General features: G+C 42.4%; 1 protein-coding gene across 1 annotated transcript; it reads left to right on the top strand.

The window, feature by feature from the left end:
- Window positions 1–224: 224 nt before the first annotated feature.
- On the top strand, window positions 225–17,411 carry LOC138972399 (prion-like-(Q/N-rich) domain-bearing protein 25; the record flags this gene model as incomplete). The annotated part of the gene is given in 3 exon segments (XM_070345057.1): window positions 225–326; window positions 2,997–3,021; window positions 16,166–17,411. Coding segments are annotated over 3 exon segments (347 nt in total), but the record flags the coding sequence as incomplete, so codon positions are not given.
- Window positions 17,412–21,367: the final 3,956 nt, after the last annotated feature.

Raw genomic sequence — 21,367 nt, 5'->3', positions numbered from 1 at the left:
AGTCACTTCGACGGTGTTCAGTAGTGGGTCTGTCCCGAGCCAACGGACGCAGCCCACTATACCTACTATGCCCCCTACTAACGACATTGGCTGCTAAGATATGGAGGGGGAGATATCTTAAAAGGGGGGTTCCACTGCAATGCTAAATGACGAAGGAGAGTTGTGTAATCATTTGCTTTTCTTGTTTCAATGAAGACAACATTATATACGCACTTTGTGTTCAGAGGACCTTGCCCTTATTATCGGGGGCGTCGTGGGGGCTGTGGCGCTTCTAGCTTGTGTGGGTCTCATCTTCGGCATCTTGGGACGACGAAAAAATAGAGGCAGTGAGTGTATTATGAGTCCAGGTATCTGGTGTATGTATATGTGTGTGTGTGTGTGTGTGTGTGTGTGCGCGCGCGCGTGCGTATCGGGGTGGTGTGTGTGTGTGTATGTGTGTGTGTGTGTGTTTTTGTTGTTGTCGTAGTTGTGTGTGTGTTGTTGTGTATTAGGGTGTTAGTTTGTGAGTTGGGGTTGTGTGGGTGTGTGTTGGGGTCGTGGTTTTGTGTGTGTGGGTGCGTATTGGGGTGGTAGATGTGTGTTTGTGTGTGTGGGTGCGTATTGGGGTGGTAGATGTGTGTTTGTGTGTGTGGGTGCGTATTGGGGTGGTAGATGTGTGTTTGTGTGTGTGTGTGCGTATTGGGGTGGTAGATGTGTGTTTGTGTGTGTGGGTGCGTATTGGGGTGGTAAATGTGTGTTTGTGTGTGAAAGTATCCACTGCGCTATTAAGACAAACGTGAGTCTGTGACCTCATCCAGCTATGATGTCATTGTTTGATTCAGACCACAGCTTACTGTATTGGGTATGCACAGTCGAACCAACTGATAAGAACATCGCTTAACAGAAATATCACTTACAAGAAAGGAATGTTATTTTCCCTGCCAAATGCCTTCTTTATTCCACTTAATTGTCCGAATAAAAGAAACTCCATTATAAGAGAACACTCCTTATGAGAAAGGACGTTGTACATCCCTTGACACACCTTCCTCGGATATAGGAAAGAACCAATCAGTTTAGATTGACATTTTTGTCACTGCTCGCACCGGATGTGATCCAGATTGACTGGAAGGGCTAGACAGGCACCTAAATCGAAATTGGGTGTGTTCAAAGTACTCCTTTCTAGGCTGTTAAATAACTGCAGAGAATGATTGCAACACTTGAACTTTAGGGAAGTGTTTGCTACAAGTGCCTGTTTGTTGTTGTGTTTTGCATTCTCAGCCGCAGTCACCATGGCAGAACGCGAAAAGCGCAATTCTCTTTCTCTGAAGAGAAAGTTATACAATATCGATGCTGTTGAAAGTCAGCCAGCAAAGACAAAGGGAACCATTGCCGAGGACTTCCTTATTAACCTAACTAGTCTCAGCAATCTGATGAAAAAAAAAGAAAGAAAGAATAGACTGCAGTTCTACAATAGCACTGTCGACATCTGCCGTAGAAAACGCGACAGACAAGCAGTACATGAAGATATCGTCAACAACCTACTGAATTGGTTGTCATAATTATGTCCTCCCAATTGGCGTGCATGTTCTTGTTTGTGTGTACTTGTCAGTGCTTGCGTGTGTGTGCGTGCATGTGTGTGTGGGTCTGTGTCTGTGTGTCTGTGCATGCGTGTGTGTGCATACGTGTGTTCATGCGTGCGTGCATTTGTATGCCTGTGTGATGGGGGGGTGGTGTTTCGCTAACTGCTTATGCATGCACGTAATATATTCCAAAGTACTTGCCTTTCAAATGCGTGCATGTTCGGGTCTGTGTGCTCGTGTCTTTGTGTGTGTGTGTGTGTGTGTTTGTGTGTGTGTGTGTGTGTGTGTGTGTGTGTGTGTGTGTGTGTGTGTGTGTGTGTGTGTGTGTGTGTGTGATTATTTTTTTTTACACGAGCAACTTAGCTTCCTGGTTGATGTTTTAAGTTGGGTTTAATTTTTTGTTTTCTTGATTCACGATTTGCAGTACCCCGTGACCCAGCATAATTGACAGACCCAAGGTGAAGGCCATACAGTTTGTGTGTGTGTGGGGGGGGGGGGGGGAGGGGGGCATAACTTTCGGTTAGAAAACACGTGAAACAAACACGTGGAACTTTACTACAACATGGCGTGGTTTGAAAAACTGATCAGCACACAGAACCCATGTACACCATAACCAAGCTGCAGCCAATCATTTTGCAAAAGTATTTCATCAGTGAAACGTCCTCGCATACATTGTCCACATGCTAAACTGCGTGGGAAACGTGTTTCAACCTTTCCGATTATTTGTCCCGTAGAGACAGCGACAGATTTCCAGTCACTTTCAGCTTGGGACAAAAAACGAGAAGCGATTACGTCCCTTTGTTTAAAAAAACATACATTTGTCGCGACTATGACGACACTTTTCACAATTATTGTTTGAAATGGGTTTTTTTCACGTGTTTTCTAACCAAAAGTTTGAGTTCCCGCCACACATAGGAAAGCTGAGACTAACAATGGCGGTCACCATGTGCTAAGTCCGTAACCCTACCACAAGTCGTCAATAACACATGAAAATACACATTTTAATTCGCACGCACATACTTATCCCAACGACATGAAATTACAAACATAAACATTCATAAGCACATGCACATTCACGCGCCTGCCTGCGGGCATACAATGCAATGCTTATCCACAGATATAATTACATATCTTTTCCACGGATAAAAGAAAGAAATTGCCTATTAGTTCTTATATCCGGAGTCTCGGAATAAAAAACAAACAAACTCGGATATAAATGAAGAAAGCAAAAACAAATCTCCAATCGACTTTCAATAACAGACCCAAGGTGAAGGTCATACAGTTGTCGGGGAAACCAGAAGTGACAGATGTGGGTGCTGGTTGTGAGTGATGCAAGCAAACTTAAAAACAGCTGTTGCTTTGTTTTCTACTGATATTGTGCTTAGCGTTCAACTTTATTGTGTTAACATACCTTTTTTTCTTTCTCCATTTCTTCAGAAAAAGATGCAGCATTGAGTGAAAGGTACGTGGGTCTTAATGTCTTCACAGAATCTGTTCATAATACAAACCGTATACACCCCCCCCCCCCCCTCCCGACACACAAACACACACACACACATACACATGTGGCAACATTCATTTGGGGAAAAAAGGTACTCTTTCCACAGACACTGTGTGAAATGTGATATTTAGGTCAGATTACAAACAAGGCACTATATCCACAGACACTGAAATGTGATATGTAGGTCGGTTTACAAACAAGGTACCATATCCACACAGACACTGAAATGTGATATTTGGGTCAAATTACAAACACGGTACTATATCCACAGACACTGAAATGTGCTATTTGGGTCAGATTACAAACAAGGTACCATATCCACAGACACTGAAATGTGATATTTGGGTCAGATTACAAACAAGGTACTATATCCACAGACACTGTGTGAAATGTGATATTTAGGTCAGATTACAAACAATGTACTATATCCACAGAGACACTGTGTGAAATGTGATATTTAGGTCAGATTACAAGCAAGGTACTATATCCACAGACATTGAAATGTGATATGTTGGTCGGTTTACAAACAAGGTACCATATCCACACAGACACTGAAATGTGATATTTGGGTCAGATTACAAACAAGGTACTATATCCACAGACACTGTGTGACATATGATATTTAGGTCGGATTACAAACAAGGTACTATATCCACAGAGACACTGTGTGAAATGTGATATTTAGGTCAGATTACAAACAAGGTACTATATTCACAGACACTATGTGACCTGTGATATTTAGGTCGGATTACAAACAAGGTACCATATCCACACAGACGCTGAAATGTGATATTTGGGTCAAATTACAAACACGGTACTATATTCACAGACACTGAAATGTGATATTTGGGTCAGATTACAAACAAGGTACCATATCCACAGACACTGAAATGTGATATTTGGGTCAGATTACAAACAAGGTACTATATCCACAGACACTGTGTGACATATGATATTTAGGTCGGATTACAAACAAGGTACTATATCCACAGAGACACTGTGTGAAATGTGATATTTAGGTCAGATTACAAACAAGGTACTATGTTACGCATTATAGTAACATTGGATTTTATTCCATGGGTGACACCCTTAAGTCATTTCCTTGCGAGACGGAACGCCGTAAAGAGAGATGACGTCAAAAGCGTGACGTCAAAAAGGAAGAATGACACAGAGGAAAACACGAGGTTGGAAATGGTTATGATAGATCTCTACGCCTACACCGTATGAAAGATTATTAGATTTGCAAATTCATACGATGATTTCTATCAATAAAGACTTGAGATATTTGTCTTTTGTACTTCGCGTTAAAAGATGTATGGAAGAGTTGTTTTATTCAATTGTTTTGAGACACGTGCGAAGGCCTATATTCGTAGCGTAGAGTTTTACTTTGAGTCCATTCACCAAGATCAGTTGATTCTCGTTCCATTTTGGAGAACAATTCAAGGTTTTTTTTCTCGGGAGTTATATTTCATCACAAACCTGAATTATGCAGGTAAGAAACTGCTAAAGTAGGAAAAAGGGAAGTAATAATATCGTTCTTCATTTCAGAAGTAGAGCGGCACATTTTCATCCCTACGTTCATCTGTTTTGTGTGTTTCAAAGGCGAAGCAGTTGGACGAAATCCAAAATTCCATTGGTTGTAAGTAACGGTCAGAATGATTAGATAGATGTTAGGCTCATAAAGCTGATGATAACATGTTGTTTTCACTTTGATCGACAGGTTTAGATGCCGTTTAGGTGCTAGTTAGACGCTCGTGTAGATGCAAGCTGGAGATGAATCGGACGCCAACTGAGAGAGAGATGGAACCGTGTTAAAGAACTGATATCACCGTTCACTCCATCGCCGAGATATCCAGGGCATCATCATCGTCATTCACTTCATCGTCGAAGACGTCAAGGGCATCCTCAACATCGTTCGTCATATCATCAAGACATCAAGGACATCATCATCACCGTTGAACTCATCGTCAAGACATTAAACTTTAAAGACATCATCTTCATCACCGACGCCGTGTATAAACACTCCGTGAGCTTTACAGTCGCTCATTCGGCAAGATCAAACCTCTCACACCTGATCCTTGACCTGTAGTGCCGAGTACGTCGATGCATGAAGATGAGTAACCAAAATTAAAGCCGTTTTCACTCATTGTAGTTGTGTTCGTCCAGTTGCTTCCAGTGTTTATTCTTTCTGTCGATACATTTGAGTCTGTCTATCGTTCAATTAAGTTAAAAAGAACCACGCATATCACTAACTATAAAAGCGAACAGCCGCCAAATAATCATACCCTAGACAACATCAACAAAATTCGAGATTCAATCTTGAAAGAGCCGGACACGTGAAAATCCTTCCATCGGATTGTGACATATTGGTTGCCTCGTCCGGGATAGGCTATTTCGTTTAGATACATGTGAAGAAATTGTCTTGTGTGGTTTGTGTGTATTCATTGATCATTCATTAGTTAAGTAATTAGTATATGTTTATTTGTGTATTTATTTAAAGGAAAACTATAGTGTAGTATGGGTAAAAACTCACTGTAGATCACATCCTTAATGAAGGTAAACTAAATAACACAACCTTACTGAAGGTAAAAACAAAATGTAACTCTCGAGGAAAAACAAAACAAAACTGGAAAGTGAAAGTTAGATCACTTTCATCTACCTGTAGATCTAGTTCTAGCAGGTAGGATTAGTTGGCAACATTCTGTTGGGGAACGGCTCAAATTCCTTTCTAAGTAGAACCAACGAAACAAAAAGGAAGTCGAAATGGAGATATTTCGCAAAAACATTTTGAACTAGTTTATTTACGTTCACGCACATGGGAAAAGTCATTTGACTATTTGTGGTGACAGATTCAATGGACAGAGTCTGAGTATCTAGCTAATAAACTATTCATAATATTGAAGATCACGGATACTTTCTTAGTGTTGAAATTAGCTACTTCAATTAGTTCTAAGAAATTTTCTAGATAGAAACCGTGGGATCTTTATATACGTTGGATTACGTATGGTGATAGACTAGAGTGATAATACTGGGAGTCGAGCCGCAGTTGTATTGACCACTCTAGGTCACAGAACGAATGTTACGAGTTGACAGTAACATTGTTCAGTTACAGTTTGGAATAACTGATTTTTTTCCATAAATGCGAAGTAGGTTCGAGATAGTCTGTGATGAGATAAATTCCATGCACAGTACCCGATATAGAAACTTCGCACGTCCTCAAATTTGGAGTGAAGGCGTGTGGTGAGACTGACGTAGAAAGCCAGACAGGTAAGATGGCTACTTCAGTGGATGCAGCCCTGGAAGCGACGAGGATTTTGATGGATAAAGGGAAGTTACTTGGTTTGGAGGGATCTGAGTTGCGTGATTTTGTTCTGGAATGTGAGCGTGAGAATGGTGAGCGTGCGGAGCGTGCACGTGAACGTGCTGAACGTGCGGAAATTGCCGATGCTGAACGTAAACGCGCCGACGCTGAACGTGAACGTGAACGCGCAGACGCTGAACGTGAACGTGCCGACCGTGTTGAACGTGAAAGAGAAGAACGCGAGCAACAAACTCGACTCGAGGAGTTGAGGATTCAGGTCGAATTAGCTCGCGCAACAAACTCACGCGATCGCGGAGGCGATGAAGAAGAAGGAAATCAGAACAATAACAATCACAGAAATCATAGACCTCGCGATACCGATAACTACCAACCGAAGTTACCATTCCTCGAAGACAAAGACGATGTAGAAGCGTTCCTTCTGCAATTTGAACGTCATGCTGAAGCATCACACTGGGACCCTAACACTTGGTCTGTACGTTTGTCTGCACTGCTAAAAGGTAAAGCACGCACTGCTTACACCAAGATGAAAGTCGCTGATGCACGCGACTACGCATTGCTCAGAAAGACTTTGCTGGAAAGATTTCAGATTACTGCGGAAACATACAGACAAAGATTCAGAAACACACGGAAAGAAAACGCTGACTCGTACAAAGAGTTCATTACTCAGATTTCTTTGTTCCTCGATCGCTGGGTTGAAATGTCCAATATCGGAGAAAGTTTCGATGATTTCAAAGACCTCATACTGACGGAACAAGTGTATGAAAGCATGCCTACTGAACTCGTCACGTACGTGAAGGATAGAAAACCAAACAGCATTGATGACGTGATCGACACCGTAAATCTCTACGAAGAAAACCGACCCAAAGAAAGCCGTAGACATGGGAAGAAACCTGAAGAGAGAGGACACAAGGCAGCACACGGGACGAATTCCACAAACAAGGACAAGGACGAAGGAAATAAAAGCAGAACCAGCGTCAAATGTTTCAGATGTGGAAAATTGGGCCATTTCAAGAAGGATTGTCGCCAGCCTCCGAAAGATGAATCAGCCAGTGCCGCATTTCAAGACGAGAATGACGTCGAGGGGAATGCGACACATGATCAACTGTGCGACAAATGTGTTCACAAGAAATTCACCAAACTGTCCCAAATCGTAGTTGAAGGCCAGGTAGTCACTGCTTTCCGCGACACCGGAAGCACCTCTACGATTGTTGATTCCAAACTAGTACCAGCTAGCAAGATTACTACGCGCACAAAAGAAACGTCTTTGGCGAAGAAATCAGTGAAAGAGAAACTATCGGTCGCACACGTTTACATGGACACGCCGTACTTCGTGGGAGAAACCGAAGTTAGCGTCATGGAGAATCCTGTCCATCCTGTGTTGATTGGAAACTCGATGGGTGTAGGATCGGAGAAAATCGAGACACCTGTATATCCAGTCCGTGAGACCGTAATCCCTGAAACCACTGCAACAGCCGTTACCCGAGGACAAGAAAAACGTGAAGAGGAGGGGAATGCGTCAATTCCCAGTTTTCCTATGGAAGGAAAGATCTTCACCGTTGCTGATCTAAAGAGAGAACAGCAAGACGACAAAAGCCTTGAGAAATTACATGTGTTGGCACGAACGAATGTAACTCGAGGGCGAGTTCAGTTCATCTATGACAAGGACGTGTTATATCGCCAATACAGTGACAAGCAAGGAAAGGACCACCGACAAGTAGTAGTACCTCACAAGATGCGAGCAAAGGTATTGTCCACCGGACACGATACGGCGATGTCGGGCCATCTCGGACAGAAGAAATCAAGAGAACGGATTTGGCAAGATTTTTTTTGGCCGGGGATCGTGGGTGACATCAAACGCTACTGCAGTTCTTGTGACGTGTGCCAACGTACTATGCCAAAAGGACGGACGAGGAAGGTACCTCTGGGAAAGATGCCTCTGATTGAAACTCCGTTCAAGCGTGTAGCCGTTGACATAGTAGGACCAATCAAACCCATGTCTGAGACAAAGAAGCAGTATATCCTAGTGATGGTGGATTTCGCGACCAGATATCCTGAAGCTGTTGCTCTCAAAGACATAAAGGCAGAAACCGTGGCTGACGCGCTATGGACATTCTGGACAAGATTGGGACTTCCAGAAGAAGTATTGACCGACAACGGAGCGCAGTTCACCAGCGAGTTGATGACTCAAGTCAACCAACTGCTCGCAATCAAGGGATTGACAACTTCACCTTGGCATCCTCAATGCAATGGTGTTGTAGAACGTTTCAATGGAACTTTGAAAGCGATGCTCAAGAAGATGACTTTTGAACAACCGACCAAGTGGGACCAGTACTTGCCAGCACTACTGTTCGCATACCGAGAAGTTCCCCAAGATTCACTTGGATTTTCTCCTTTCGAACTTCTGTATGGGCGGACAGTGCGTGGACCAATGCAAGTATTGCGTCAACTGTGGACGGAAGAAGAAAGCAACGACGAGATACGCACGACGGCTGAACATGTTATTGATCTGCGAAATCGCATTGAAGAAACGTGCAAGATCGCCCGCGACCATCTCGCCAAGTCAGCAATACGACAAGCTCACTTCTACGACAAGAAGACGAAGAAGAGAGAACTCATTGTCGGCACCAGAGTTTTGCTTCTACTGCCAACGAAACACAACAAGCTAGAACTTGCATGGAAGGGACCATACGTGATCGAGGAGAAGATCAACTCATTTGATTACAAGATCAAAGTGGGTCGCCAAACTCGTGTCTATCATATCAACCTTTTGCGAGAGTACCATGAACGAGAAATGATCGCTGAACCAGAGAAACTTCCAGAAGAAGTGGTGGAACAGAGCGCGATAGTCGTCGAAGATCTGGAAGAACAAGATGACGAAATATTCGCCAACATGGGACCTGATCCCAGCATACTCATTCCGTCTACAAAACGTACCGAGAATGAGAAAGATGTACATGTAGCTGACACATTGACGGCAAGACAACAACGTGAAGTCAGAGACGCATGTACAGAATTCAGCGCATCGTTGACTGATGTACCAAAAGCTACGACTCTAGAAATCTGCAACATCAAGATGACTGATGATCGACCTGTGTACGTGAAACCACGACCCATACCTCATGCGTTAGTGGACGTGGTGGAACGTGAAGTGAAGGAGATGTTGGATTTGAAGGTTATCGAACCAGCCACTTCACCCTACAACGCTCCGATAGTGATCGTGAAGAAAGCACAGGGTAAAGCAGTGCGTTTCTGCAATGATTTCAGAGAAGCAAATAAAGTCATCGAGAACGACGCTGAACCAATCACAGATGTGGAACATCTATTCTCTGAACTCGCCGATGCACGATACTTCAGCAAGTTGGACTTGACCAAAGGATATTGGGCGATTCCCATCAAAGAGGAAGACCGAGACAAGACAGCGTTTACGACCTCATTAGGGCAAATGAGGTGGATCAACATGCCATTTGGATTGAAGACCGCGGGCAGCGTTTTCAACCGGATGATGCGGAAGCTCCTGGGTCCTCTCAATCGCAAAGACGTCTACCATTTCATGGATGACATCCTGATCGCAACTGCAACATGGGAACAACACATTGAAGCGATCAAGGCCGTCCTGAAAGCCCTGAAAGACGCCAACCTTGCAGCGAAACCCTCCAAGTGCTACTTCGGTTATGAACAACTGCAGTATCTGGGACATGAGATCGGAAGAGGGAAGAGATGGCCTGTCGACGACAAGGTCGACAAGATACAAAAGGCTCAACCTCCTACCACCAAGAAGGAACTGAGAGCTTTTTTAGGTCTGACCGGTTTTTATAGGATTTACGTCCCGGCGTATTCCTCGATCGCAGCACCACTGACAGACAAGACCAAAAAGCAAGAACCGGAAAAGGTCAAGTGGACTCCGGCCTGTCAGGTGGCGTTCGACACACTGAAAGCCAAGCTAGCTGAACAACCGATCATCCAGATGCCAGACCATACACTCCCATACATCCTCAGAACTGATGCTTCAGACAAAGGAATGGGAGCTGTTCTACTTCAAGACAAAGGAGAAGGTCTGCAGCCGATCGCGTATGCCAGCAAGAAGCTGTCAGAGACAGAACAGAAATATGCCACCGTAGAGAAAGAATGCTTAGCGACCGTCTGGGGAATCCAGAAATTTGAGCGTTATCTCTACGGAAGACATTTCATACTGGAGACGGACCATCAACCTCTTCAGTATCTACAGCGGATGAAACCAACCAATGCCAGACTGATGCGCTGGGCACTGCAACTTCAACCGTACGTCTTCACCGTGAAGATCATTCCCGGCAAAGACAACATTGGAGCAGACTACCTCAGCCGTGCTACCATGAACTGAGGGAGACCATGGCAATGGTCGTCACAACTCAGAGATACTACCTGATTGTGAAGGGAATTCTGATCATAGATCCACGGAAACAATTAGTAGAATGTTATACACATATAGTATTAATGTAACTATTATGCATGTTCATAGATTATATAAAATCTTCCTTTCCAAGGGCGTGTGTTACGCATTATAGTAACATTGGATTTTATTCCATGGGTGACACCCTTAAGTCATTTCCTTGCGAGACGGAACGCCGTAAAGAGAGATGACGTCAAAAGCGTGACGTCAAAAAGGAAGAATGACACAGAGGAAAACACGAGGTTGGAAATGGTTATGATAGATCTCTACGCCTACACCGTATGAAAGATTATTAGATTTGCAAATTCATACGATGATTTCTATCAATAAAGACTTGAGATATTTGTCTTTTGTACTTCGCGTTAAAAGATGTATGGAAGAGTTGTTTTATTGAATTGTTTTGAGACACGTGCGAAGGACTATATTCGTAGCGTAGAGTTTACTTTGAGTCCATTCACCAAGATCAGTTGATTCTCGTTCCATTTTGGAGAACAATTCAAGGTTTTTTTTCTCGGGAGTTATATTTCATCACAAACCTGAATTATGCAGGTAAGAAACTGCTAAAGTAGGAAAAAGGGAAGTAATAATATCGTTCTTCATTTCAGAAGTAGAGCGGCACATTTTCATCCCTACGTTCATCTGTTTTGTGTGTTTCAAAGGCGAAGCAGTTGGACGAAATCCAAAATTCCATTGGTTGTAAGTAACGGTCAGAATGATTAGATAGATGTTAGGCTCATAAAGCTGATGATAACATGTTGTTTTCACTTTGATCGACAGGTTTAGATGCTGTTTAGGTGCTAGTTAGACGCTCGTGTAGATGCAAGCTGGAGATGAATCGGACGCCAACTGAGAGAGAGATGGAACCGTGTTAAAGAACTGATATCACCGTTCACTCCATCGCCGAGATATCCAGGGCATCATCATCGTCATTCACTTCATCGTCGAAGACGTCAAGGGCATCCTCAACATCGTTCGTCATATCATCAAGACATCAAGGACATCATCATCACCGTTGAACTCATCGTCAAGACATTAAACTTTAAAGACATCATCTTCATCACCGACGCCGTGTATAAACACTCCGTGAGCTTTACAGTCGCTCATTCGGCAAGATCAAACCTCTCACACCTGATCCTTGACCTGTAGTGCCGAGTACGTCGATGCATGAAGATGAGTAACCAAAATTAAAGCCGTTTTCACTCATTGTAGTTGTGTTCGTCCAGTTGCTTCCAGTGTTTATTCTTTCTGTCGATACATTTGAGTCTGTCTATCGTTCAATTAAGTTAAAAAGAACCACGCATATCACTAACTATAAAAGCGAACAGCCGCCAAATAATCATACCCTAGACAACATCAACAAAATTCGAGATTCAATCTTGAAAGAGCCGGACACGTGAAAATCCTTCCATCGGATTGTGACATACTATACTGTTCAAAAAAAGAAACGCATAGTTGCTACTTGCCAAATTTGTTTTATTTTTCGAAAAAATTAACAGAAAATCCAATATTTAGATTATTTGTTTGAAATTTGGTATGGACACAGTTGAATGCACACACAGTTCATTTGCATCTTCAAATCAATCAGTCAATCAATACGATTGGGTGCCGAGGCTGTCAAGTCAGTAGGGGGTGTGACTGCCTTGAGCAGCAACAACTGCCCGGCACCTTCTGGGCATGGACTGGATCAGATGCCGGATATCTTGCTGTGGGATGGTGTCCCACTCCTCCTGAAGTGCCTGCAATAGATCGCGGTGATTTGCCGGCGCTTCTTCTCGCCTGCGCACACGTCTGTCCAATTCATCCCAGAGGTGTTCTATCGGGTTCATGTCTGGCGACATGGATGGCCAGGGAAGCACCTGGACATGGTGGTCGGTGAGGAACTGGGTGGTGAGTCGTGCTGTGTGCGGGCGAGCGTTGTCCTGCTGGAATATGGCATCCTGGTCAGCCAGAAGAGGAAGGGCGTGTGGGCGCAGAATTTCCTCCACGTATCGCTGGGCAGTTATGCGCCTTTGGACGTGCACCAGGGTGCTCCTTCCAGCGGTATTGATCGCCCCCCACACCATGACGCCTCCACCACCATGAACGGGTGCCTCATCCACACAGTTGGGCGCGTAACGTTCGTTTACTCTCCGGTAGACCCTCCTCCGACCATCATGTCGCTGGAGCAGGAAGTAGGACTCGTCGCTGAACCACACGTGTCTCCAGTGATTCCGGACGGTCCAGCGAAGGTGCTGGTTGCCCCACTGCACTCGGTTCTGGCGATGGCGGCGGGTGAGGACAGCTCCTCTGTGAGGTCTGCGAGCTCTCAAACCAGCGTCATGCAGGCGGTTCCGCACGGTCTGGTCCGATAATCGGTGTGGCCCGGGGAGAGCCTGGACAGAAGATGAGGCCGGCAGGAAACGATTCCGGAGGTGGCGGAGCCGTATGAAGCGGTCGTGAGCAGCAGTTGTCGCCCTTGGTCTTCCCGCTCGTGGCAAGTCAGCAACGGAGCCAGTGGCTTGAAACCTGACCCACAGTCTACTGATGGTGCTCTGGGACACGTGGAAGTGCCTGGCGATTGCACTTTGACTTTGGCCTGCTTGTAAACGACCCAATGCAATTTGGCGGTCTTCTCTGCTCAGTCGGGCCATCTTTCGTCGCTGAATTGTCGTCTGATTTCTTTGTGGCGAACAATCCGCTTTTATGGGTTTTGGAAGACATGGTGAGAGCTCAATATTCCCCGAGTTTCACGAGATTACACTGAAGCATGACGAGTGGTCATGCCAAATGAGCAATTTTGACATTGTAGCCACTGATAACGCATGCGTCACGTGCAGAGCTCACTTGTGGCAATGGACGAAAGGTCGACGACCAGATAAACATTTTCTGCAGTTTGGTGGATATCCTTGTAGCCATATAACTAAATTAACCAAATATTACAAGCTATGCGTTTCTTTTTTTGAACAGTATATATTCACAGACACTATGTGACCTGTGATATTTAGGTCGGATTACAAACAAGGTACCATATCCACACAGACGCTGAAATGTGATATTTGGGTCAAATTACAAACACGGTACTATATTCACAGACACTGAAATGTGATATTTGGGTCAGATTACAAACAAGGTACTTTATCCACAGACACTGTGTGACATATGATATTTAGGTCGGATTACAAACACGGTACTATATTCACAGACACTGAAATGTGATATTTGGGTCAGATTACAAACAAGGTACTTTATCCACAGACACTGAAATGTGATATTTGGGTCAGATTACAAACAAGGTGAAAAAGTTTGGCTTAATGCAAAAGAGACAACAACAGAAACCAGACTAAAAGAATTACAGTGGAAGATATTACACAATATATACCCAACCAATATTCTTCTCTTAAAAATGGGACTCGCAAATAATGATAAATGTCCATATTGTATTGAACAAGTTGATTATATTGAACATTTCTTTTTCTATTGCAGTAAAATTCACCATTTGTGGAAGCATGTTGAAACATTGTTTTACGATCGATATAGCATAGCAATTATTTTACAAGCAACAGATGTGCTGATTTGTGTGTGAGATAAGGATGGTTTGACACATGATATGTTTAAGTATCTTACCCATTTAATCTTGATTGGAAAAATGTGTATAACTATAAGTAAATTTAGATATGGGACACCCCTTGAAATATTATTTATTTTTCAAAGGGACTTAACCCTCAGGGGCCTGGTATAAAACAAATGTAAGTTTAAATTGAGTGTTTGAAATAATAATATTTAGAGACTGTTATTTACGGGATAGAAATGTATGATATACTCCAGGTTTACTACATGTTTGAATTAAAATTTAAAAACAAAAACAAAAACAAAACAAAAATTGGGAAAATGATGACACAACTGTTAAAGTCAGAGATTGGACAAGCAAACGGAAACTTTTTAATCTATAGGCACGAGTAAATAATAATGGTGATAATGAAAATTAAAATAAATAAATAAATAAATAAAAAAATAGAAATAAAAAAATAAAAAAAATATGATTATATACTATTATTATTTGTGGTATTACTATCATTATTATTGTTATAAATTCAAAACAAAAAAAAGCTGAAATTGAAAGTTATAAGATAAATAAATTGATATTTATTTCGAAGTAATTTCAGATTGTTATATTTTTTTTGATAAAAAAATTATATAAATGTAATGGAAAAGAAGAATGTAATGGAACAAAAATTAAATTTTGTTTTAGTGAGGGCATTATAAATAGCTGCTAAGGAAAAAATGAATAGATAAGAAATAGTTATTAAGGAAAAATTAAATATGTAAGAATTTTGTGTGTGTGTGTGTGTGTGTGTGGATAAAATAGGCAATTTTTTTTAATTTAAAAAGACCAAAAAAACAAACAAACCAAAACCTTTTGGGGGGAGGGGATTTTATTTAATAAACTGATTGACTGTTTTATATTTTGTATAACATAGATATATAATGTATACTTAATATAATATATAATGAGCTGTTATTGATATTATAAGATCGTTAAATAAAGCATCTCCGTTTGTAAGCCCTAATATCTCATTGAAAAAAAAAAAGCTGATTTCCAATAAAAAAAAAATTTTTTAAAAAAGTAAAATTAAAAAAAAAAAGTATCATATCCAAAGACACTGTGTGAAACGTGATATTTAGGTCAGATTAAAAACAAGGTAATATATCCACAGACACTGAAATGTGATATTTAGGTCAGATTACAAACAAGGTAATATATCCACAGACACTGAAATGTGATAGTTGGGTCAGATTACAAACAAGGTAATATATCCACAGACACTGAAATGTGATAGTTGGGTCAGATTACAAACAAGGTAATATATCCACAGACACTGAAATGTGATATTTGGGTCAGATTACAAACAAGGTACTGCATCCACATACACTATGTGACATGTGATATTTAGGTCGGATTACAAACAAGGTACTATATCCAAAGACACTGACATGTGATATTTAGGTCGGATTACAAACAATGTACTATATCCACAGACACTGAAATGTGATATTTGGGTCAGATTACAAACAAGGTACCATATCCACAGACACTGTGTGAAATGTGATATTTGGATCGGATTACAAACAAGGTGCCATATCCACAGAGACACTGTGTGAAATGTGATATTTAGGTCAGATTACAAACAAGGTACCATATCCGGAGTCACTGTGAAATGTGATTTTTAAGTCGGATTACAAACAAGGTACCATATCCAGAGGGACACTGTGTGAAATTTGATATTTGGGTCGGATTACAAACAAGGTACCTATCCACAGACACTGTGTGACATGTTATATTTGGGTCAGATTACAAGCAAGGCATCATATGTCCACAGAGACGCCAACATGGCGGCCCTGAAGGCAATGTCGACCTTAGTGGATGCGGACTTGCAGAAGAAGACAGAGATGCCCCAGCCCAGTGTTGACAATAAGAATGTTGGCGAGGCCATGGACACCGCTCCGCAAGAACCGGCTATGGACACCGCTCCGCAAGAACCGGCTGACCCAGACAACCCCATGGAGATGACATCCTCGGATTCTGTGCAAGATGCATAGTCTTTTTACCCCCACTGAGCCCACGCATCCTCCTCCATCCAAAATCCCCTTTAAGCTTTTCTTTTTACTTTTTTAAGACTTTGAAAGTATAGCCCGTTTAAAAAACATATTTACATATCTTAACATGTCAGCACATTTGTTCTTGTTGGTATTTGAACTGACACGAGTTGAAATGTGCTATGCGGAGAGAAGATGATGTCATGGGTTCATGTTTCAAGTATGTATATTGAAGGTAATGCCTCCTTATGGTCAAAGTAATTCACGGTTTTTAAAACTGTTGTGGGAGAAATAAAATCCTGTCGACATTTCATATCTGCAGAGAACTTTTATAGTCCCTTAGACTTTAGATTTTTGTGATAGGTTTTTTTTTTTTAAATAATTAGGTGTCTTCTAGTTTTATGAAAATGGATACATACAGATAACAAGTAATATATTCCACAGTACGAATTTAGTAGTCAATTACTTGATGAGTTTGCGGGGAAGTAAATGGAACACCTATTGGAATATAGCAAGAAAAAACCCAGTTCAAAGCACTTTCGTAGGTTTATTGCCGTCTTGTTCTTATTAATTATATATAGCCATTAATGTTTCTACATGCACGTTTTGTTTCTCCAGTGTTCAGTTTTCCGACATTTGTATTTGATCTGCAAATGATATAATTTCAGCTGCCTCATTGTTTAAAAAACGAGTCACACACAGCTGTTGTTTGTGTCACACAAATGTAAGCTAACGTTCTAAAATCAATAATCGAAAAACAAGATCGGAAAGGAATTGAGAAGTTTTAATTTTAACAAAACAAGACGTTCACAAGTTAAATGAATCTTGTTCCTGCAAAAGCAAAACTAACAATACCTTACCAATCTTGTTTCACACAATATTCAACAACTGTTTTAAATTCAATAAATGTTATTTCTGAACGAGACATTTTAATTCATATGTTTTCTTACCTGTATACCTAAAACAAATGTTGCCTCTATACATGCAATATCGTTCATCATTGCACAAATAAAGACACACCTGAGTCAATACCGATGTGCAATCAATAGATGTGTGTGTGAGCGTGTGCATATGCTTGTGTGTGTGTGTGTGTGTGTGTGTGTGTGTGTGTGTGTGTGTGTGTGTGTACTTGCGTGGGTGTGGGTGTGTGTGTGTGTGTGGACTTGCGCGTGTATGTGTGTGTCTTTGTGTATGATATCAAACACCACTCATTTTGTGTTAGACATACGTTTCTCATTGTGAACATGTCTTCTTAAATTTAACACCATGCCCCAGGCTCTTAATAATTGGACGGATGCTTTTTTCCCATGCTTTTTTCCCCAGACAGATCTAAAGTGAAAAAGAACAAAAAGATCATCTACCCAGAAAGGAATGTTTTTCTTTAACCTTTGATTATAAATATATTCAGTGAAAGAGTCATTAATCGCCACCGCAATAATTTGGCAAAGGGACAGTTTCGTCTTACTGTAACTGTATCGCTCAGAGTTTTTAATCATGTGCATCGATCGCGTTGAAATAGGGTTCGTACGGTTTTATCATGATGAGTCAGTGAACTCCTTTTTGTCAGAATGCCTGTATGCCTCTCCATCCCTCTCTCTATGCCTGTCTGTCTGTCTGTCTCTCTCTCTCTCTGTCTGTCTCTATGTCTGTCTGTCTCTCTGTCTGTCTCACTGTCTGTCTCTCTGTCTGTCTCTCTGTCTGTCTGTCTCTCTGTCTGTCTGTCTCTCTGTCTGTCTCTATGTCTGTCTCTCTGTCTGTCTGTCTGTATCTATGTCTGTCTCTCTCTCTGGCTCGCTGTCTGGCTCTCTCTCTGGCTCTCTGTCTGGCTCTCTGTCTGTCTTTATGTCTGTCTGTCTGTCTCTATGTCTGTCTCTCTCTCTGGCTCTCTGTCTGTCTCTCTGTCTGTCTCTCGGTCTGTCTCTATGTCTGTCTGTCTCTCTGTCTGTCTCTCTGTCTGGCTCTCTGTCTGGCTATCTGTCTGGCTCTCTGTCTGTCTCTCTGTCTGTCTCTCTGTCTGTATGTCTCTCTGTCTGTATGTCTCTATGTCTGTATGTCTCTCTGTCTGTCTGTCTGTCTGTCTCTATGTCTGTCTGTCTCACTGTCTCACTGTCTGTCTGTCTCTCTGTCTGGCTCTCTGTCTGGCTCTATGTCTGTCTCTATGTCTCTCTATCTGGCTGTCTGTCTCTCTGTCTGTCTGTCTCTCTGTCTGTCTCTCTGTCTGTCTGTCTCTCTGTCTCTCTCTATCTGTCTGTCTCTATGTCTGTCTCTCTCTTTGGCTGGCTGGCTGTCTGTCTCTCTCTGTCTGGCTGTCTCTCTCTCTGGCTGGCTGTCTGTCTATCTATCTCTGTCTGTCTGTCTGTCTCTCTCTCTGGCTGGCTGTCTGTCTATATCTCTGTCTGTATCTCTCTCTGGCTGTCTGTCTCTGTTTGTCTCTCTCTGTCTGTCTTTCTCTCTGACTGTCTGTCTCTCTGTCTGTCTCTCTCTGTCTCTCTTTCTCTCTGTCTCTCTCTTTCTCTGTCTCTCTCTGTCTCTCTCTCTCTCTCTCTGTCTCTCTGTCTTTGTCTCTCTGTCTGTCTGTGTGTCTCTGTCTTTCTCTCTCTCTCTATCTATCTCTCTCTCTGTGTGTCTCTCTGTCTATGTCTCTCTGTCTGTCTGTCTGTCTGTCTCTCTCTCTCTCTCTCTCTCTCTCTCTCTCTCTCTCTCTCTCTCTCTCTCTCTCTCTCTCTCTCTCTCTCTCTTCGATCTATGTGACACAAATAATAGCCATGAAACTGACGATAATCAAAATATGTTTGAAACATAAACCGGTTACTTTTTTTTTCGTTTTGTGTTTCACATATGATCACATATTGTGTCATCGGTTTATGTACTTTAAAAAACAAGACAAGGGAAATAATGCAAACAGGAACACAAAATAAAGACTGAAAAAGGGGAAGGGAGGAACAAAAACATAAAACACAAGCTGTTTTTGTATTGTTAACCTTCGCCCGACCATGTTATCGACTGCACACGGAAAACATTGTTGGGCCGTGCGGATCCATGCTTCTCAAAGAAGGAAAAATATGCATACCCTTCCGTAGACCCATGCTTTCCAAAGAAGCAAAAACGTGCATACTTTCCGCGAGAAGTAATTACATTGAATTATTCATTTGATTATTACCGTGCGGACTAAAGTTTCTCAAAAAAGGAAAAACGTGAATACCCTTCTGTAGACGTCGTGGGGCCGTGTGAACCAACATTGTTATGTATTAATTTCGCTCTACGCAACTTGCTTATTAACTCTAAAATTAAACAGATCGTGGAAAATGATGTTTAGAGCCAATACCTGAAGGTTTGTGACTTCTGTCCCTAGTTTTTATGTAAGTTCCTTCTCTCGTTGTCTGACCTCACTGATTACATTCACTGTGTCAGTTACTTCCATCCCTCCATCAAATTCACCTTTGATATCTCTCCTTCCGCAGTCGCCTTTCTGGATTTGAACATTTCCCTGTCTGATAGCATTCTTTCCACCAGTGTTCATGATTGTAGTATCTGTACGTTATGGTAATAAGACACGATGATGGAACATCCGGGTTACTTGAATGCGGAGAATAAAGAGCATGGACGCCTCTGCAATGACTAGGCTGTGCAAGGTGGAATACCTGCGTGTGCAAGTCTGTGGGAGCGTGAACACTACAATTACAAAGACACTGATGCTCACACCTACCTTACTTTCCATTCCTCTCACCCTTCTTCCACCATCCAGAGCATTCCATTTTCCCAGTTTGTCAGACTGCGCCGCATCTGTTCTGACACAGATGACTTTGAAGAAAAAGTAGCAGAAATATCTGACTTCTTCCTTCAACGTGACTACCCATCCAGCCTCTTGAATGTGGCATTAAATAAAGTTCGCCGCATACCGAGACAAGTAGCTCTGCAGCCATCATCCACCTGAGACAGATCAGACAGACCTGTGGCAGTTCTGACCCACCATCCCCACAACCTACCTGTTCGCCACATTTTGAAAACCAATTGGTTCATCCTTAAGTCTAGCCCCTCTGTTGGTGAAACGTTGAGCCTACCACCCTTATTGGCCTCCCGACGGGACTGCAACCTTCGAGACTCCCTGGTTCGATCCTCTCTTCGTTCGCCAGTTCCCATACAACCCGGCACACACGCATGCCAGAACCCTCGTTGCCACACCTGCCCCCACATTTGCCATTCTACCACTCTGACCGGCCCCCCAAAAATATCAAAATTAAACGCACGTTCTCTTGCACCAGCCGCAATCTCATCTATGCCATTGTTATTGTTATATAAAGTCTTATATCGCGCGCGTATCTCCAGACTCGGACTCAAGGCGCAGGGATCTATTTATGCCGTGTGAGATGGAATTGTTTACACAATACATCACGCATTCACATCGACCAGCAAATCGCAGCCATTTCGGCGCATATCCTACTTTTCACGGCCTATTATTCCAAGTCACACGGGTATTTTGGTGGACATTTTTTATCTATGCCTATACAATTTTGCCAGGAAAGACCCTTTGTCTCAAATGCCCCAAAGTACTCTACATTAGTGAGACCGAAAGAACCCTCTCTACCCGCTTCACCGAACATCTGGCAGATATTCGGCATCGCCGCTGTAGGTCTGTTGCCCAACATTTCAACAGCAGCAACCACACCTCCCTGGATGCACGTGTGAAAGGTGTCTGGCAAATGTACAGCACCTCCACACACAGAAAACAAGTAGAGTCCGATTTCATATTATCCCTGGGCACATCCACACCTGACGGTTTGAATGCGAAAATGTGATCTACATGTATTCCCCAAACATACTGTGGATTTACAGTACGTGTGTGTGTGTGTGTGTGTGTGTTGTGTGTGTGTGTGAATGTGTGTGTGTGTGTGTGTGTGTGTGTGTGTGTTTATGTGTGTGTTTGTGTGTGTGTGTGTATGTGTGTGTGTGCGTGCGTGCGTTCGTTTGTCCCCCCCCTTTTTTAT

The sequence above is a fragment of the Littorina saxatilis genome, linkage group LG8, assembly GCF_037325665.1.
Source record: "Littorina saxatilis isolate snail1 linkage group LG8, US_GU_Lsax_2.0, whole genome shotgun sequence".
Classification (NCBI taxonomy): Eukaryota; Metazoa; Mollusca; class Gastropoda; order Littorinimorpha; family Littorinidae; genus Littorina; species Littorina saxatilis.
Note: the sequence above shows the minus strand (reverse complement) of the source record. Positions and strands in the feature narration are given on the sequence as shown.